Below are 17,605 nucleotides of genomic sequence, written 5' to 3'. Positions count from 1 at the left end.
AACACACACACACACACACACACACACACACACACACACACACACACACCAACGTGCACTTCAAACACACACAGCGCTGTGATATGCTGTTGTAATCTATGAGGATGACAACGTTTAGGGTCAATGATGTCTTCATGTGAAGCTTAGAGAGAACTAGTGATGATTTATGACGTAATAAGAAAACACTTTATTTATGAAGTGTTCAAAGACACTAAAAGATATTAGAGAAATAGAAATACAAAATAAATACAAAATAAAACATAGAAATTAAAAATGAGATATTACATATAACAGGAATAATCAGGATTAATAATAATAATAAGACGTGAGAGACAGACAGGTGAGAGGGAGACAGGTGAGAGAAAGACAGGTGAGAGAGAGACAGGTGAGAGGGAGACAGGTGAGAGAGAGACAGGTGAGAGAGGAGAGGTGAGAGGAGACAGGTGAGAGGAGACAGGTGAGAGGAGACAGGTGAGAGGGAGACAGGTGAGAGAGAGACAGGTGGAGAGAGACAGGTCAGAGAGAGACAGGTGAGAGAGAGACAGGTGAGAGAGAGAAACAGAGAGACAGACAGGTGAGAGACAGGTGAGAGAGACAGGTGAGAGAGGGACAGGTGAGAGGAGACAGGTGAGAGAGAGAACAGGTGAGAGACAAACAGGTGAGAGAGAGACAGGTCAGAGAGACAGGTGAGAGAGACAGTGAGAGGGAGACAGGTGAGAGGGAGACAGGTGAGAGAGACAGGTGAGAGAAAGACAGGTCAGAGAGAGACAGGTGAGAGGGAGACAGGTGAGAGAGAGACAGGTGAGAGAGACAGGTGAGAGACAGGTGAGAGAGAGACAGGTGAGAGAGGGACAGGTGAGAGGGAGACAGGTGAGAGAGAACAGGTGAGAGAGAGACAGGTGAGAGGGAGACAGGTGAGAGAGACAGGTGAGAGGGAGACAGGTGAGAGGAGACAGGTGAGAGGAGACAGGTGAGAGAGACAGGTGAGAGAGAGACAGGTGAGAAGAGACAGGTGAGAGAGAGACAGGTGAGAGAGACAGGTGAGAGAGAAGGTCGAGAGAGAGAAAGGTGAGAGGGGAGACAGGTGAGAGGGAGACAGGTGAGAGAGAGACAGGTGAGAGGGAGACAGGTGAGAGACAAACAGGTGAGAGGAGACAGGTGAGAGGGAGACAGGTGAGAGAGACAGGTGAGAGGGAGACAGGTGAGAGGGAGACAGGTGAGAGGGAGACAGGTGAGAGGGAGACAGGTGAGAGAGAGACAGGTGAGAAAGAGACAGGTGAGAGAGAGACAGGTGAGAGAGACAGGTGAGAGGGAGACAGGTGAGAGAGAGACAGGTGAGAGGGAGACAGGTGAGAGGGAGACAGGTGAGAGAGAGACAGGTGGAGAGAGACAGGTGAGAGGGAGACAGGTGAGAGACAAACAGGTGAGAGAGAGACAGGTGAGAGGGAGACAGGTGAGAGAGACAGGTGAGACAGGTGAGAGACAGGTGAGAGGGAGACAGGTGAGAGGGAGACAGGTGAGAGAGAGACAGGTGAAGAAGAGAGACAGGTGAGAGAGAGACAGGTGAGAGAGACAGGTGAGAGGGAGACAGGTGAGAGGAGAGGACAGGTGAGAGGGAGACAGGTGAGAGGAGAGACAGGTGAGAGAGAGACAGGTGAGAGACAGGTGAGAGAGAGACAGGTGAGAGAGGGACAGGTGAGAGGGAGACAGGTGAGAGAGAGACAGGTGAGAGACAAACAGGTGAGAGAGAGACAGGTGAGAGACAGACAGGTGAGAGAGAGACAGGTGAGAGAGAGAGACAGGTGAGAGACAGGTGAGAGGGAGACAGGTGAGAGAGAGACAGGTTAGAGAGAGACAGGTGAGAGACAGACAGGTGAGAGAGAGACAGGTGAGAGAGAGACAGGTAAGAGACAGACAGGTGAGAGGGAGACAGGTGAGAGAGAGACAGGTGAGAGAGAGACAGGTGAGAGACAGGTGAGAGAGAGACAGGTGAGAGAGGGACAGGTGAGAGGGAGACAGGTGAGAGAGGGACAGGTGAGAGGGAGACAGGTGAGAGAGAGACAGGTGAGAGACAAACAGGTGAGAGAGAGACAGGTCAGAGAGAGACAGGTGAGAGACAGGTCAGAGGGAGGTGAGAGAGAGGTGACAAACAGGTGAGAGCGACAGGTGAGAGAGACAGGTGAGAGAGAGACAGGTGAGAGAGAGACAGGTGAGAGAGAGACAGGTGATAGACAAACAGGTGAGAGAGAGACAGGTGAGAGAGAGACAGGTGAGAGAGACAGATTACAATATCTTATAATAAGACGTAACCAGATGACTGTGACCCTAGCAGGCCTAGACAAACAGGTGAGAGAGAGACAGGTGAGAGACAAACAGGTGAGAGAGAGACCGGTGAGAGAGAGACAGGTGAGAGAGGAGACAGGTGAGAGAGAGACAGGTGAGAGAGAGACAGGTGAGAGACAAACAGGTGAGAGAGAGACAGGTGAGAGAGAGACAGGTGATAGACAGATAACACCAGCAGGCCTACATTTGAAACACCTTTTCCCTAACCCCATTACATGAAACCATATATGAAGACGACGCACGTCTCTCTCTCTCCCTTCAGGTGTTCAGAGGCTCCTCCGTTGTCAGTCTGCATTATAAAAAAACAAAAAGCCCACCTCTGCATACCTCTGTTGTTCTGCCTCCACTCACGTGTGACGTGATGTATTGTCTCCCCCTTCTTTCAAAATTAATTGCAGTTTTATCTCCCCCCTAGATACTAAAGACGAGACGCCAGGCGGGAACATAACAGTCTCAAAAAGCAATGGATTAATTCAACAAAACAATTAAATCCGCCGTGTTTTCCTCTCCGTTATCTCAACAGAAAGCCTACCTGTCGATGCGTGGTGCTGTTGTGTTTCAGCCAATCAGGACGCTTTATTTAGCAAACCTAAAGTATCATAGCAACCCTCACCCAAAATTAATTAAACCTTAAAAAGTGACCCGTCATTTATGCTAATCTGAACGTCCTTATGGTCGAAACTTTGAAACTAACTTGGTTTTTTATTAATGTTGGCACCTTAGCAAACATTATCCAGGTCAGACGTGTTGGTATTGTAGACAGAGTCAACTAAAACCAGTTGGGAATTAAGAAAAGTGTCAATCATCTTAACTTTCTCAAACATAGCTGACGGCTTTGTCTTTGCTAATCCAGAATTAAAAGGACTTTTAAAGTTTTAAAGGGGCTTTTGGGGTTTTCACTATGTTCTCATTTTCGTTGTATCCTATTAAAGAGGCCCTACTTTATTCTGCTTTGTGTGGCTTTCCCTCTCCTTTAGTGTGCTCCATAGGTTTTAGTGCATGTAAATGGTCTGGTAAGGCTCCTTTGTTACATTCTGAGACATCACTACGAAACACTCAAGCTCCTATTGGCTAGCGCTCCAACCAATCCCCCAGGAAGTGCGCTGGACTCTGAGGAAAATATTCGTTGTGTCCAAACGGCGGTACTACAACTTCCGTGTCAGTCCGTGACGTCACCCGGCCCAGAAAGACTTTTCCCCATAGACTAACATTAGGAAAGAGACGTCTGTAAATCAGCGGATAATTTGTTTTAACCTAAATAAACTTCCCAGTATGAATTATTTTATAGCCCTTATTAGAATAATTAAGTCCTTAAAGTTGTAAAATGCACTAAAAGCCGAATCTAGATTTATTTTCTCTCTCCATTCATTCTAGTGAGCCGAGAGTGGGAGCTCGGGGGGGCGGGGGCTTAATGACAGGAGGCGGGGCTTAAGGGGTGCATGCTCTGTGAGCCCACATACGGGTACTTCTGCTCTGACAGCTAGGCATGATGGGTAATCTGTGACGTTTCGCTCTCTCAAAAGTTGGGCCATTTTGTCCTCATGAGCCAATGAGCAGCTCTCATGGGAAAGAACGAGACCCCGCCTCCTACGCTGTATCCAGTTCTTATTATACATCCATGGCTCAGACACATTGTACGTGGTAAGGGGCGGGACATCTCTAAGCGGGTTGACCAATCACAACAGAGCAGGTCAGCTAACCAATCAGAGCAGACTGGGCTCTGGATCTTATTCGAGTAAAACAACCAAAAAAAAACCTTTTTAAAAACCCTCAAGAGGGAACAGGAACTGGTCAATCTACACCATGTTACATTTTTGACTGTTACAATGAGCCTTGATGGTTTGTAAAATAATTGTCAATAAAATAAAAATAAATTAATAAGATCAAATACAAAAAAGACTCATTCCTGCACCTCTCTATTAGCACGGCTCCTACATTTGGACGCCTGCCACCTCACAATCCGCTATTCTTGTGTTTGTGCCAAGCTACCCCCTAAGTAACCTCTCACACACACACACACACACACACACACACACACACACACACACACACACACACACACACACACACACGCCTCTCCCCACGGGCACACGCCGGCACATTGTTGTCATGGTGACACCGAGGTAAAAAAAATGTCTAATGGAGACGCTGATGTGAATTCATGCGACCTTTAGCCTCCTGTGGCTCCACATGTTCATCTTCACTTAAAGAAGCTGCAGATGATCAGCTGCTCGTCCAATCAGGTGTGAGCAGAGAGGTTTATTATCGTTTAGTCCAAACAACAACAATTAGCACTGAGCTCCTGATTAGTATGTAGTGTCTCTACTTTAAAGAGTCCTCTCCCGCTGATGTTCAGGTGTATATCAGTATGTAGCGTCTCTTCTTTAAAGAGTCCTCTCCTGCTGATGTTCAGGTGTATATCAGTATGTAGTGTCTCTACTTTAAAGAGTCCTCTCCTGCTGATGTTCAGGTGTATATCAGTATGTAGTGTCTCTACTTTAAAGAGTCCTCTCCTGCTGATGTTCAGGTGTATATCAGTATGTAGCGTCTCTTCTTTAAAGAGTCCTCTCCCGCTGATGTTCAGGTGTATATCAGTATGTAGTGTCTCTACTTTAAAGAGTCCTCTCCTGCTGATGTTCAGGTGTATATCAGTATGTAGTGTCTCTACTTTAAAGAGTCCTCTCCTGTTGATGTTCAGGTGTATATCAGTATGTTGTGTCTCTACTTTAAAGAGTCCTCTCCTGCTGATGTTCAGGTGTATATCAGTATGTAGTGTCTCTACTTTAAAGAGTCCTCTCCTGCTGATGTTCAGGTGTGTATCAGTATGTAGTGTCTCTACTTTAAAGAGTCCTCTCCTGCTGATGTTCAGGTGTATATCAGTATGTAGTGTCTCTACTTTAAAGAGTCCTCTCCCGCTGATGTTCAGGTGTATATCAGTATGTAGTGTCTCTACTTTAAAGAGTCCTCTCCTGCTGATGTTCAGGTGTATATCAGTATATATTTGAGCCTTTAGAGACCATTTACATGCACTAAAACCTTGGATATTAGTTTCTAAAACCCAATGGTTGAATACAGTACTGTGTGTTTGCCTCCGACGGCTGATCAGAAATTCAAACGGCAGATTTAATTATGATTTATGTCAGTGTTTTTGACGTCTCTGTAACGTGATGATACATCGACGGCTCATTATTGTAAATGCATATAATCAATCAGGCGCTATTTTCACCAACAAACATAATTACACTTTCCCCCTCCTCCTCTTTCAAAGGGAATAAAGCAATGAGTGGAGACTGACATGTGATCGTGGACCTGAATGCAGAGATCCCTTTTTCCTTTTGTCGCTCCTAACAATGAAATGTTATTCTTTCTATTAGTTCTCGATGTGACGAGTGATGAAAAATAACAGATTTCTTTGTGTTTTTCGCCCCTAAATTACAGAGATAAGCCCAGGAGTGGGAGTCGTTTAGTTCGAGACAATCAGATAAAATGTGCTTTTCGTGATTTCTGTCAGACATGCTGTTGTTGTGCATGTTTGTGAGGAAATAGCGAAGTAATGCTGTGGTTTTTAGCGTCTGTTTCTGAGCAGCTAATCCTATGTTTGTCCTTCTGCATCTCTGCATTCAGCGCTAACCCTCGACATGATGCTTGAGAATGTAAGTAAGCGTAAGTTAGCAGCGCTGCGATATGTAAAAATATATCTCAGCAGGACGCCTCTCCAGCTCACGATCACATGTTTGATCTCCGCTGCTTCTGACATGCCACCGTAGTCAAATCCTGCTTTTTTAAAATAAGACTATTGGCCAAGTCGTATTTATCTTTTAATGACTTAGAAAGGGTTATTAACGCCTTTGTAACCTCGAGACTGGACTATTGTAACGCTCTGTATGTGGGTATGGACCAGGCCTCAATTAAACGCCTGCAGCTAGTCCAGAACGCTGCTGCACGTTTGCTGACTGGCCACAAAAAGCGCGACCACATCACCCCTATTCTGGCCTCACTGCACTGGCTTCCAGTTCGGTTCAGAATTGATTTTAAAATCCTTTTATTTGTTTTTAAAGCACTAAATGGGCTGGCTCCGGCCTATATAACTGAACTCCTCCAGCGCTACACCCCAGCCAGAGCTTTAAGGTCTGCTGACCAGCTGCTGCTGGTAGTGCCCAAGACCAGGCTCAAAACCCGAGGGCACCGAGCCTTCTCAGCAGCTGGCCCCAGGCTCTGGAACACTCTGCCCCTCCATGTGAGGTCGGCCCAGACCCTAGGGGGTTTTTAAATCCACTCTAAAAACTCTCTCTGGCTTTCTAGTTAGAGCGGAGCACGACTCCTGACTTTTCCGTGTGTTTTATTCTTATTTTATTTTTTAGATATATCTGTTGTAATTTATTGTCGTTTATTGTGTTTTGTAGTAATGTGTTTTTATTACATGTACAGCACTTTGGCTCGACCAAAAATCGCTTTTAAATGTGCTTTATAAATAAAACCTGATTTGATTTGATTTGATATGATATACTGTAATCGGATGAAAGACGACGTAAAATACAATATATATATATCGCGGAAAATGCATTAATAAGACTGCAGTTCACGGGTAAAGAGCCGTATCATAGTGTCAGTTATTAAAGGACATTGGGTTGAATAAGATAGCATGCAGGTAATTGATCAATTTGGGACGAATCAGTTAAGGGGATTTGCAATTTCATCCGTTAGCTATGTAATGATTTAACAGGTTTTTTTAGTACGAAAAAACCTGATCCTAGTTTTGGTTTCATGTTTTATATTGAAATGCTTTTTCCTTGTCGTGTCTTGGCTTGTTTTACTTCCATAAAAAAGTATTTATTAGTATTTTTATTTTCCTTGTCTCCTACTGTATTAAAGAGGCCCTATTCTGCTTTTTGTGGTTGTCCCTCCCTCATAGTGTGTTCCATAGGTTTCAGTGCATGTAAATGGTGTTCTAAGGATGATTTAACAGGTTTGTTTAAAATTATTTAGACGCCTGATCCTAGTTTTGGTTTCATGTTTTATATTGAAATGCTTTTGTCTTCCTTGAGGCCCTATTCTGCTTTTTGTGCTGTTCCATCTCCTTTTATAGGATTTAGTGCATGTCAATGGTCTGCAAAGGCTCCTTTTTGACTTTCTGAGACATCACTACGACACACTCAACAAGAGCTTTTTGAACATTAAAGCTTGGAAACTCTCAGTTGAACTTATTTCGACGTCTACCCCCCCCCCCCCCATATTTGACATTTAAATATTTAGCGCCACGTCTAAATACTACCAACCAGTACACAGACACTCAGAGTCAGATTCATTTCATGCTTTATGGTCAAGGTCATCCCATAAAAGACCATAAACATCTCATCAGGCGATGGAGTTGACCTTCCCATGCAGAAAGTAACCAGCAGTTACAGCAGGGATCCACAATTACACTCAATTAAAGTCAATAAACGATGATGTGACAGTTGATTGGATTTAATTAGCTGAGAGCAAAGTGGTTTCCGGGTTCTGCGCTCGCTGAGAAATCATTAATAAGCTTTTCATCAGACTCAACATGTAGTGTTTGATAAAAGGGCAGCTAAATAATACATCAAGATGGAGATAGTACTACAGTATATGTGTTAAATATGTTAAATAATACACATTTTAATATAGGGTTAGGGTTAGAGTTTTTAAAGATTGTTCTTGTACAATAATTGGAAATACGGTGTCGATTTTTGTAGAAATATCTCCGAAACAAGTTCGTTAAACCTGGGAATGAGTCAGCATTTTAGAACTTTTGGTCCCTCTGTGTGGAAGTCAATGGTTTTCTGAATGTGTTTTTGGTTGTTGTCGTGAAATAAGGTCTGTTGTTAACTAGATTTTAATTCTACGTCAGTAAATACCCCATTATGTGGATTTAAAAACGGCGATTGTGAGTCAAAATTAGACTAATAAATGGGCCACAATTTAGTAGGGAAAGTAGTTATATCAAATGATATCACAATATGAAAGATAGGGGTTAATTAGACTGAAATAAAATCAATTAAATCCCAATAAATGCATTGATTTCCCTCGTTTTTTAAAGCATATGATTCACTTTCATTCTCAGCAATCCTACAAGTGTTTTTTGAACGATGTTAATGTGGCATTAGCAGTGGGATTGGGGGAATAATGGGGGGGTTTGTCCACAGCTGGATGGCATGGCAGAGGTTTTAAATGTCAGCGTTGAAGGGGGATGCCATTTGTCCTGAAGAGATGCATGCTGGGAGCTTGGCAGCGGGGGTGATCCGGATTCAGAGCCTCACCTTCTGGTATTTATCAGCCGCTACTCGCACAAAACACATCTGGCACCTTCGCAGGAACAACAGCAGGAGAAAAGCAGCGCTGCAGGGCCCGTTGTAATCGATTTAACGTCAGGAAAACTGGCATTTGTCAGAGTTGATTTAGTCTGAAGTATCTGTCGGGGTTTAGTTGTTAAAACGACCATGAAGGGCTACCACGACAAAAAGCTAATTACGCACATTTGAGCGCCTTTGTTAGCAATCTGACGTTTTTAAATCCACCACTTACTGACGTATTTTATGTCGAATAACAACTTTTTAATATCTGTTCAGCTTGTGTTAACCTCAGACCTTATTGCAGGCTAACAACTGAAATGGCGACTGTATTCAGCTGCAGCTAGCTCGCAAATTGCACAGATGTTAGCGCCTACGTTAGCAACTGCAGACCTTATTTCAGGCTAACAACCAAAAACACATTCAAAGAAACCATTGACTTTGAGACCAGGGGACAGGAAGTGCTTCAATGCTAAATCATTTGAGGGTTTTTAGGAATCCTGGACTCACTACATACGGCTAGAATTTAGCACAGAAATGCTAATCCATCCTACACTAAGAAGAGTAGAGTTCACTGAGGTGAGAAAGGAAGGGAAGCACTGAGTCTCCGGATGCAAGTGTCATAATTTCTTATTTAAAATATGCCAAGCGGGTCAACCTGCACCGCCAAGGACGTCATTGGAGCTTTTTTAAGTGTGCTTTAAGAGGAGGTAGAAGTATCCAAAAGAAGAAGGGGAACCAAAGGCTTTGAAACAACAGCGCTAACCCTGAGTTACTGAATGGAAACGGCACATGTTGATGATTTGTGATACGGCCTTGAGTTTATTTCCAAGAAGAGACGAGGAAACATTTCTAAGAAAAGGTTCGAGGACTTGCCCTTCAACACCACTGTCACCTGCACACCTCAGTTTAACAAAGGCAGCGCTACATAAAAGAAGCGCAAGGTAGCAGAGTAAACATTTTACATCCTGACACCCGTAGCCGGGGGAAAGCACATGTCACGATGTATGGAAAAGGCAAATACCAAGCTGCATGGCATGCTATCAGAGGCATTTCTGCAGTGCAAAGGTCATGTGATGGTAAAAGGTTGCAGTCTCCAGTGTTTCTGCACAGTGGGGCTCTCCAACATGACATTTCACATCTGCCACAGTAATGGCATTTTAGCCACTTTTAAAGCAGCCAGATTGGCCTCCTTTCCTCCTGCACAGTTGAAATGTTTTATAGGCGGCAATTTCTCCGTTGTTTGGCTTTATCACGCCGTCCGACGGAGATTGGATGTCAACGTGGAAGAGGCAATTGATGTAGAATTGATTTTATACACACGTATGCACTAAGAATGGGAAGTACGCCAAGCCAAAGTCACTTTCTGACACTTAAAGGAGAATATTAACATAAAAATTCTCATCTTGTTACTTGAAAACGCACCGTGGGGAAATATGATTTGAAGTAAAGCATATACCCGAGCCGTTTCAAGATCAATTTGTACAACTCTTATCATACTTATTTATATTATATATATATATATTTCTGTCTGCTCTCTCTGGTAGGAAATGGTCAGGGCGCTTTTCCTTTGAAGTCGCTCTGAAATGATTTGTCCCGAGGAATTGCATCGCTGATGGTTGCACATGGTGTTTGTTGTTAAGTGCTATATGTGCTTTGTTAGATTAAAGGAAAAGCGGGAAAAAAATGCACTGATTTTCTCCGACTCCGACAACCATGATGTGAAAAATGGGGGGAATAAATATTTATGTGAAATTGTGTTTTCCGCCAAAACAAAATGCTAATTTAATGTGATCACGCCTGAAGCAGAAGTGCTTTGATGAGAAGGTAGGGGACGATCAACCCAATACTGTGGCTTTGTGAGTAATGGATTACAATGAGTGATCAGGATACAAAAAAAGGTAACTGTATTCCCCTACATGCACTAAAACCTTCATATAACACACTACAGGAGAGGGAAGCCCCTCAAATGGCCTCTATAGGGAAGCAAGACAGTATGTTGGAAATAAATGTTCACTTGCATTAATTATGGCACAGTATATATATAAAGAAAGTGAAGGTCCGTTATGAGATGTGACCTTTCTGTGAGATGAGTTTTTCCTTTTTAGAATGACTGATTGCCTCATGACGGGATAATAAACGGATATGAGCAATAGTGTAGAGATCCAGGAGAAAACCAGTGACTTTCTGACGATTGAAACCCAACATTATGTACTATAGACACACAGACTGGCCTTACTGCACGCACGCACGCACGCACGCACGCACGCACGCACGCACGCACGCACGCACGCACGCACGCACGCACGCACGCACGCACGCACGCACGCACGCACGCACGCACGCACGCACACACACACACACACACACACACACACACACACACAGCCATATATGATTTACATTTAGTGGTTGAATAATCAGTTGACATGCAATGTTTAAAGAGAACCTCTCCACCATAAGACCGCTGTCAAAATGTCAATGAATCTCAATTTAACCGCCGATTATCATCACAGATAATATAATACATATAAGCATAATGTGTAATGTGGAGATGGAGGCGTGTGGCGCAGTGGAATAGTGCGTTGGTGTTCGGATCAGGGGGTTCAAACCCCACTGCAGTCAGCATGTCGTTGTGTCCCTGAGACACTTCACCCCAAAGTGCTCCTGTGGGGATTGTCACAGTATTGAGTCTGTAAGTCGCTTTGGATAAAAGCGTCTAACAAGTAACATGTAATAATAATAATATTTTTCCGCATCCATATCGCCGTGTAATCGGAAATCTGGGAATACTTAAACATTGGTTCTTACAGATGTGCAGTTCAAGGTGTTTTGCAAGGCATTAGGCAATGTAAGTGTTAATTAAGCAGGTTTATGGGGGGGGTTTGACTCTATTTACTAAGCTTGGAGCTTTGTTGTCTCAGAAATCAATGTTATATATTTTTGTTCATTTCATTTTAAATCCACAGGACAGCTTCTGCTAATCATTTATACCTTCTTATGACACGTCTTGTTTGACATTCTGATTGGTCAATTTGGACTTCCTGACGGTCTGTTAATTTTCTCACTAACAGGCTGTTGCTAAGGAGAACAGACCGTTGCTAAGGAGGATCAAAGGGGTCTATGTGCAGTCATATTAATCCGCAGAAAAAGTCCAGTCAATTTTAACGTACTGTTTGAGTACTTTTTGATTATGTTCATTCTTGTATTTGTGGAGAGCAAAATACTTTGGATTAATTTTGGCTAAATTGTTCCTAAACCATAGGACAGACTAGCCCCTCCCCTTTCTTAAGAACCTCTCAATGAGCCTCCTTTTTACGCCTTGCTGTGTCAAACATAAAGCATATCTTTTGCCCTGTTGCTGTCTTCAATGCACGGTTGCAGATCCTTATGCACGTATATGAACGATGCTATTTGAGGGACACATTCCCCCTTCTCACACATTTACAGGACGCACAAATTGCTGTGAGACGACCTCCATTTCCACATCTCCCACTCAGCTGTTAATAAGAAATACATTGCTCAAACCCCCCCCCAACACATTATGCAGAAATGTTGTATTTTCCTGCGATCCATAGAGGAGTAGATATTGCTCGACCCATTGATCGATGTCTCCTTCCCCCACTTTGACATTTGCTTATCCTCGTAGCGCTATATCGACATCTTCTATCTGGACATCTTGCTAAGCTGTTTTGTCATTTGTCACCTCTTAAATAAAAATGGGGGGGGGGGGAGGTGTCAGAGATAAGACTTAGCGATAGCGACCACACTGAAGGGAATAGTGTCTTTGAAAAGCTTCATTTCCCTCCACTGATATACATATTTATATATTTTTTATGTATGCATGCACCACGACATCAAGTCAAATTCCTCCTACGTGTCAATGGTAATAAACCCGTTTCTGAGAGCTTGCTTTTTGGTTTAACACTTTTTAAAGTAATGTATTTGACGAGCCCACTCCACAAGCTCTCCTGTCACAAGCCACTATTTTACCTGCAATCACACACATGCACATTAGAGCCCTCTGAGCGAAATGTGCTTTATTTATCGTACAGTTTCCTCCGACACGCATTTCTAAAAGCACAGTCTGGCGTAGAGTTTCTCTCCCCATGAGGTGGAAGACACATCTTTCCCTCCCCCTCTTCCTGGCTCCTGCAGAGAGGCTATTATTGCAGCTAATTATCTACAAATAGGCCCGATATGACAAAAAACACAACCCTCTGCACCAGCGCAGGAATACAGTCTGAGTGGGAATAAAAGAGCATAAAAGGAGGCGAGGCAGACAAAGGAGACGGGACAAAAAGTCACGGAAATAATGGAGACGATGGTGATGAAGACACAATGAGATGAGAGGGCTAAAAGAGATATATAAGTGGGAGGCAGATGGGCGAAGAAAGGCAGTGACACCAAAAGAGAGACGGGGAAATGATCTGTGGTGTTTCCAATAGCAACTGTCCAACGGGATAACGGGATCGGGACACAAAAAGACACTGTATTCGTATACAAAAAAGATGTAATCAGATTACTGTTGCACTTCTAAACATTGGGGATTACTAGCAGTGTGAACAGACCTAGATGGATTTCACACTGAGCCAAATCATCTGATGTTTGGGCGGCAACAGGGGAGCCAAAGGTTATTCAAATAAGCTTTTAAAGGGTACAAAAAGAGTACACTGAAAGGAAGGCAAGGTAATGTGAAAAGACCTCATATATTATAGGTTTGTTTTTTCAGTGTAACCCTCTAAAGCACATCCATTTAGCTCCCAGCATGCATCATGATCAGACTCTGTCTCATTTCCATAGAGAAACTCACTTAGCGGGCGATGACGCTTCAATGGGTGCTTGATTAGATCCTCACCGCTGATACATATGAATATTTATCAGTGTTCAATGAAAACACGTTCACTCTGCTTTCATGTGGGTCTTTCTGAGTGTGCTGCTCTTAATTCATCCGGGGGAAGTATGTCAGAGGAGCATTAACTCTCCACATAATCTGTGTTATTGTTCCTAAAACACTTCCTTTAAATTGCACCGAACAGCAGTGTGTCGTGTTGTGTTTCATTTGCCATGGAAACGTAAAGGACTTAAGAGTGAAGGGTAATCAAAAGAAAACACTTGAACAGGTGTGTGTGTGTGTGTGTGTGTGTGTGTGTGTGTGTGTGTGTGTGTGTGTGTGTGTGTGTGTGTGTATGTGTGTGTGTGTGTGTGTGTGTGTGTGTGTGTGTGTTTGGCTGCAGGTTTGATGCCAAGACAAGGTGGATCAGAGAGGCTTAACGTGGAGAAATACCCCCAAAAAAGGGCTTTTATTACGTTAATACGTCCAGTTTTTTAAATGGATGGTTGCATAAGAATATTTCACTGCAGAATAATTGTTTTGGTTGATATTTGGTATTTTAGTTTAGTTTTAGTGCTTGTAAATGGTCTGCAAAGGCTACCCACTGTGTGTTTAACTGTATGACAAAAACAGCAGTGTGTTGTTGTGTTTTATTTGCCATGGAAACGTAAAGGACTTGTGTATAAGAGTGAAGGGTAATCAAAGGGAAACTCTTGAAAAGGTATGTGTGTGTTTTCTGCTTCAGATCAGTGTTTGGCTGCAGGTTTGATGCCAAGACAACGCTTAAAGTGTAGGAACACACCCCCAAAAAAGGCTTTTTATCACGTTAATACGTCCAGTTTTTTTAATGGATGGTTGCATAAGAATATTTCACTGCAGAATTATTGTTTTGTTGATATTTGGAACGTATTCTTGGATTTTTTTCCAATCAAAATGTTCAATTTAAGAGCACTTTTATGCTTTTTTCCTCTCCTGTAGTGTGTTATAGAGATTTTAGTGCATGTAAATGGTCTGCAAAGGCTACACACTGTGTGTTTAAGTGTATATATGACAACAGTTATTAAAGGTATCAATTCAATATTTGCTTTATTGCCTCTCTGTGAACATCTAGTCCACATTTGGTGACATTTTGAGCATTATTTCCATAGATACATGTGTTAAGGCGGACACAACACCCTATGGAGGAGTCTACAATTTCACTTTTTCTGGATTATCAACAAAAAAATTATAATTTTGCAGTAAAATATATTTATACAAGCATCCATTTAAAAAACTAGACCAATTAAAGCCATAAAAAAACATGGTTGTGCTTGGGTGAATCGACTTTTAGGGCCCTCTACTATTTCCCACTCTCCACAGGATTGCACACCAGCAAACACTATTTTGCACACACACACACACACACACACACACACACACACACACATATAGCTGTAGGGGTTGACACTTACATCACTGACTCCGGCCTCCACTATCTTCAGGCCCGTTTCCTTCTCCAGCTGCTGCTTCTGTTGCACTGCAGAAAGAGAAAGCATAGGTGTTGAGATGACAGAGGAGCAGACATTTCACTTCCTGAGGACAAACAAGTGGACAGAGGAACCCAGAGATGATGGAGTGGACGTAACGACATGAGTCAGATGTCAAACTGGTCATATAGAAATGACCAGCTTTCCCACACACTCACACACACCAACACACACACACAGAAAATCATTGATATGAGAAAACGTCTGACAGCTGGCGGCTGTTTGTGTTTTCACAGATGAATGACGTGTTGTGTGGGTAGCACGCCTATAATAGTTGTTTTTTAATCAGATTTCCATGCTAACAAATCATATTTCTTGCCGTTACCAAATAGCATGCCCTAGCATTAGCTTCCATAAGTTTGCATGAGTATAAATGAAGAATTAGCATGTGTAGTCTTTGCCATGTTCACCATTAAGCGTTGAAGCATGCTAATGATAGCTTATCTAAACACACAGAGTGATTTCAGGCTAACAACCAAAAACACATTCAGATAACCATTGACTTCCAGACCAAGGGACAGGAAGTAGTAACTCATTACTGGGTTTGGGACTAATTACTGGGTTTCAGGACTGGGTTTTGGGACTGGGTTTTGGGACTCATAACTGGGTTTTATGACTCCTTACTGGGTTTTGGAACTCATTACTGGGTTTTGGGACTCATAACTGGGTTTTGGGACTGGGTTTTGGGACTCATAACTGGGTTTTATGACTCATTACTGGGTTTTGGGACTCATTCCTGGGTTTTGGGACTCATTACTGGGTTTTGGAACTGGGTTTTGGGACTCATTACTGGGTTTTGGGACTCAGTACTGGGACTCATTCCTGGGTTTTATGACTCATTACTGGGTTTTGGGACTCAGTACTGGGACTCATTCCTGGGTTTTATGACTCATTACTGGGTTTTGGGACTCATTCCTGGGTTTTGGGACTCATTACTGGGTTTTGGGACTCAGTACTGGGTTTTGGGACTCAGTACTGGGACTCATTCCTGGGTTTTATGACTCATTACTGGGTTTTATGACTCATTACTGAGTTTTGGGACTCATTCCTGGGTTTTGGGACTCATTCCTGGGTTTTGGGACTCATTCCTGGGTTTTGGAACTCATTACTGGGTTTTGGGACTCATTCCTGGGTTTTGGGACTCATAACTGGGTTTTGGAACTAGGTTTTGGGACTCATAACTGGGTTTTGGGACTCATTACTGGGTTTTGGGACTCAGTACTAGGTTTTGGGACTCATTACTGGGTTTTGGAACTGGGTTTTGGGACTCAGTACTGGGTTTTGGGACTCATTACTGGGTTTTGGAACTGGGTTTTGGGACTCAGTACTGGGTTTTGGGACTCATTACTGGGTTTTGGAACTGGGTTTTGGGACTCATTACTGGGTTTTGGGACTTTTGGGACTCATTCCTGGGTTTTGGGACTCATTACTGGGTTTTGGGACTCAGTACTGGGTTTTTGGAACTGGGTTTTGGGACTCAGTACTGGGTTTTGGGACTCATTACTGGGTTTTGGAACTGGGTTTTGGGACTCATTACTGGGTTTTGGGACTTTTGGGACTCATTCCTGGGTTTTGGGACTCATTACTGGGTTTTGGGACTCAGTACTGGGTTTTTGGAACTGGGTTTTGGGACTCATTCCTGGGTTTTGGGACTCATTACTGGGTTTTGGAACTGGGTTTTGGGACTCATTACTGGGTTTTGGGACTCAGTACTGGGTTTTGGGACTCACTACTGGGTTTTGGGACTTTAGGGACTCATTACTGGGTTTTGGGACTCATTCCTGGGTTTTGGGACTCAGTACTGGGCTTTGGGACTCAGGACAGCTCTGGCTGATGGGAATGTTTTGCAGATACTTTTTCTGTCATGGTTTTATTGAAATGCATGTTAGAGGAAGGGAAAGCCAAGGGATCTTCAAACCAGGGTGCAACCTCTGGAAACTGAATGAATGTCCGGCCCACATTTCAAGACAATCCATCCAAGAGAAGTTGAGATATTTAAACGTGTTTATATTAAAAGTTTACCGATAAATAATGCGTGTTATCTCCATGTTGCTGCAGCAGAGGAAGTGAATTGTGGATTCTCCTCACACAGAAACTCCTGCCTTTGTTCCTGCAGTGATTAATACACCAGCCGAGTTTGATCCTCTCATCTATTGATCTAATCAAATATGGCATGCTATTTCCAGAGCTTTGTTCACGGAAAGAAAAAAATACATTCTCATGCAAATTACCCCCAAAGTGAGACGCTGTTAAATATCCATCGCTCAAGATCACACATCTCACCGACTCTCTTGATCGAGACATTTTTATTGAAAAACAAAATCAAAGGAGGCCTTAATAGATTATGCCAAATTAAGAGTGCAACAAGCGTCCTTTGAATTGAGTTGGTTAGCATGTGAAGAAGACGAGGAGGTGCTTTAAATCCCATTTCCCCAGATGAAGGCTATGCAAATGACCCGAAGAGCTGAACTAACCTCTTGCTCCGAGGTTCTTTTTAATTAGTATTTCTATCCCGATGAGTCCACTCAGTCCACAATGTATGCAGCATCCCGTCTAATCAAGCACGCTACTTTTAGGATAATCATCCGTCTCCC

The 17,605-nt window shown here is 43.1% G+C and overlaps 1 protein-coding gene across 1 annotated transcript in view; it reads right to left on the bottom strand.

The window, feature by feature from the left end:
- ptprn2 (protein tyrosine phosphatase receptor type N2) overlaps nucleotides 1-17,605 on the bottom strand; it is a 207,787-nt gene that overhangs the window by 95,425 nt on the left and 94,757 nt on the right. The window contains exon 12 of the mRNA XM_034146922.1: nucleotides 14,937-15,001. Coding sequence (XP_034002813.1) covers nucleotides 14,937-15,001 — 65 coding nt within the window. The remainder of the gene's footprint in view (nucleotides 1-14,936; nucleotides 15,002-17,605) is intronic.

This window comes from Trematomus bernacchii, unplaced genomic scaffold, assembly GCF_902827165.1.
Source record: "Trematomus bernacchii unplaced genomic scaffold, fTreBer1.1, whole genome shotgun sequence".
NCBI lineage: Eukaryota > Metazoa > Chordata > Actinopteri > Perciformes > Nototheniidae > Trematomus > Trematomus bernacchii.
Note: the sequence above shows the minus strand (reverse complement) of the source record. Positions and strands in the feature narration are given on the sequence as shown.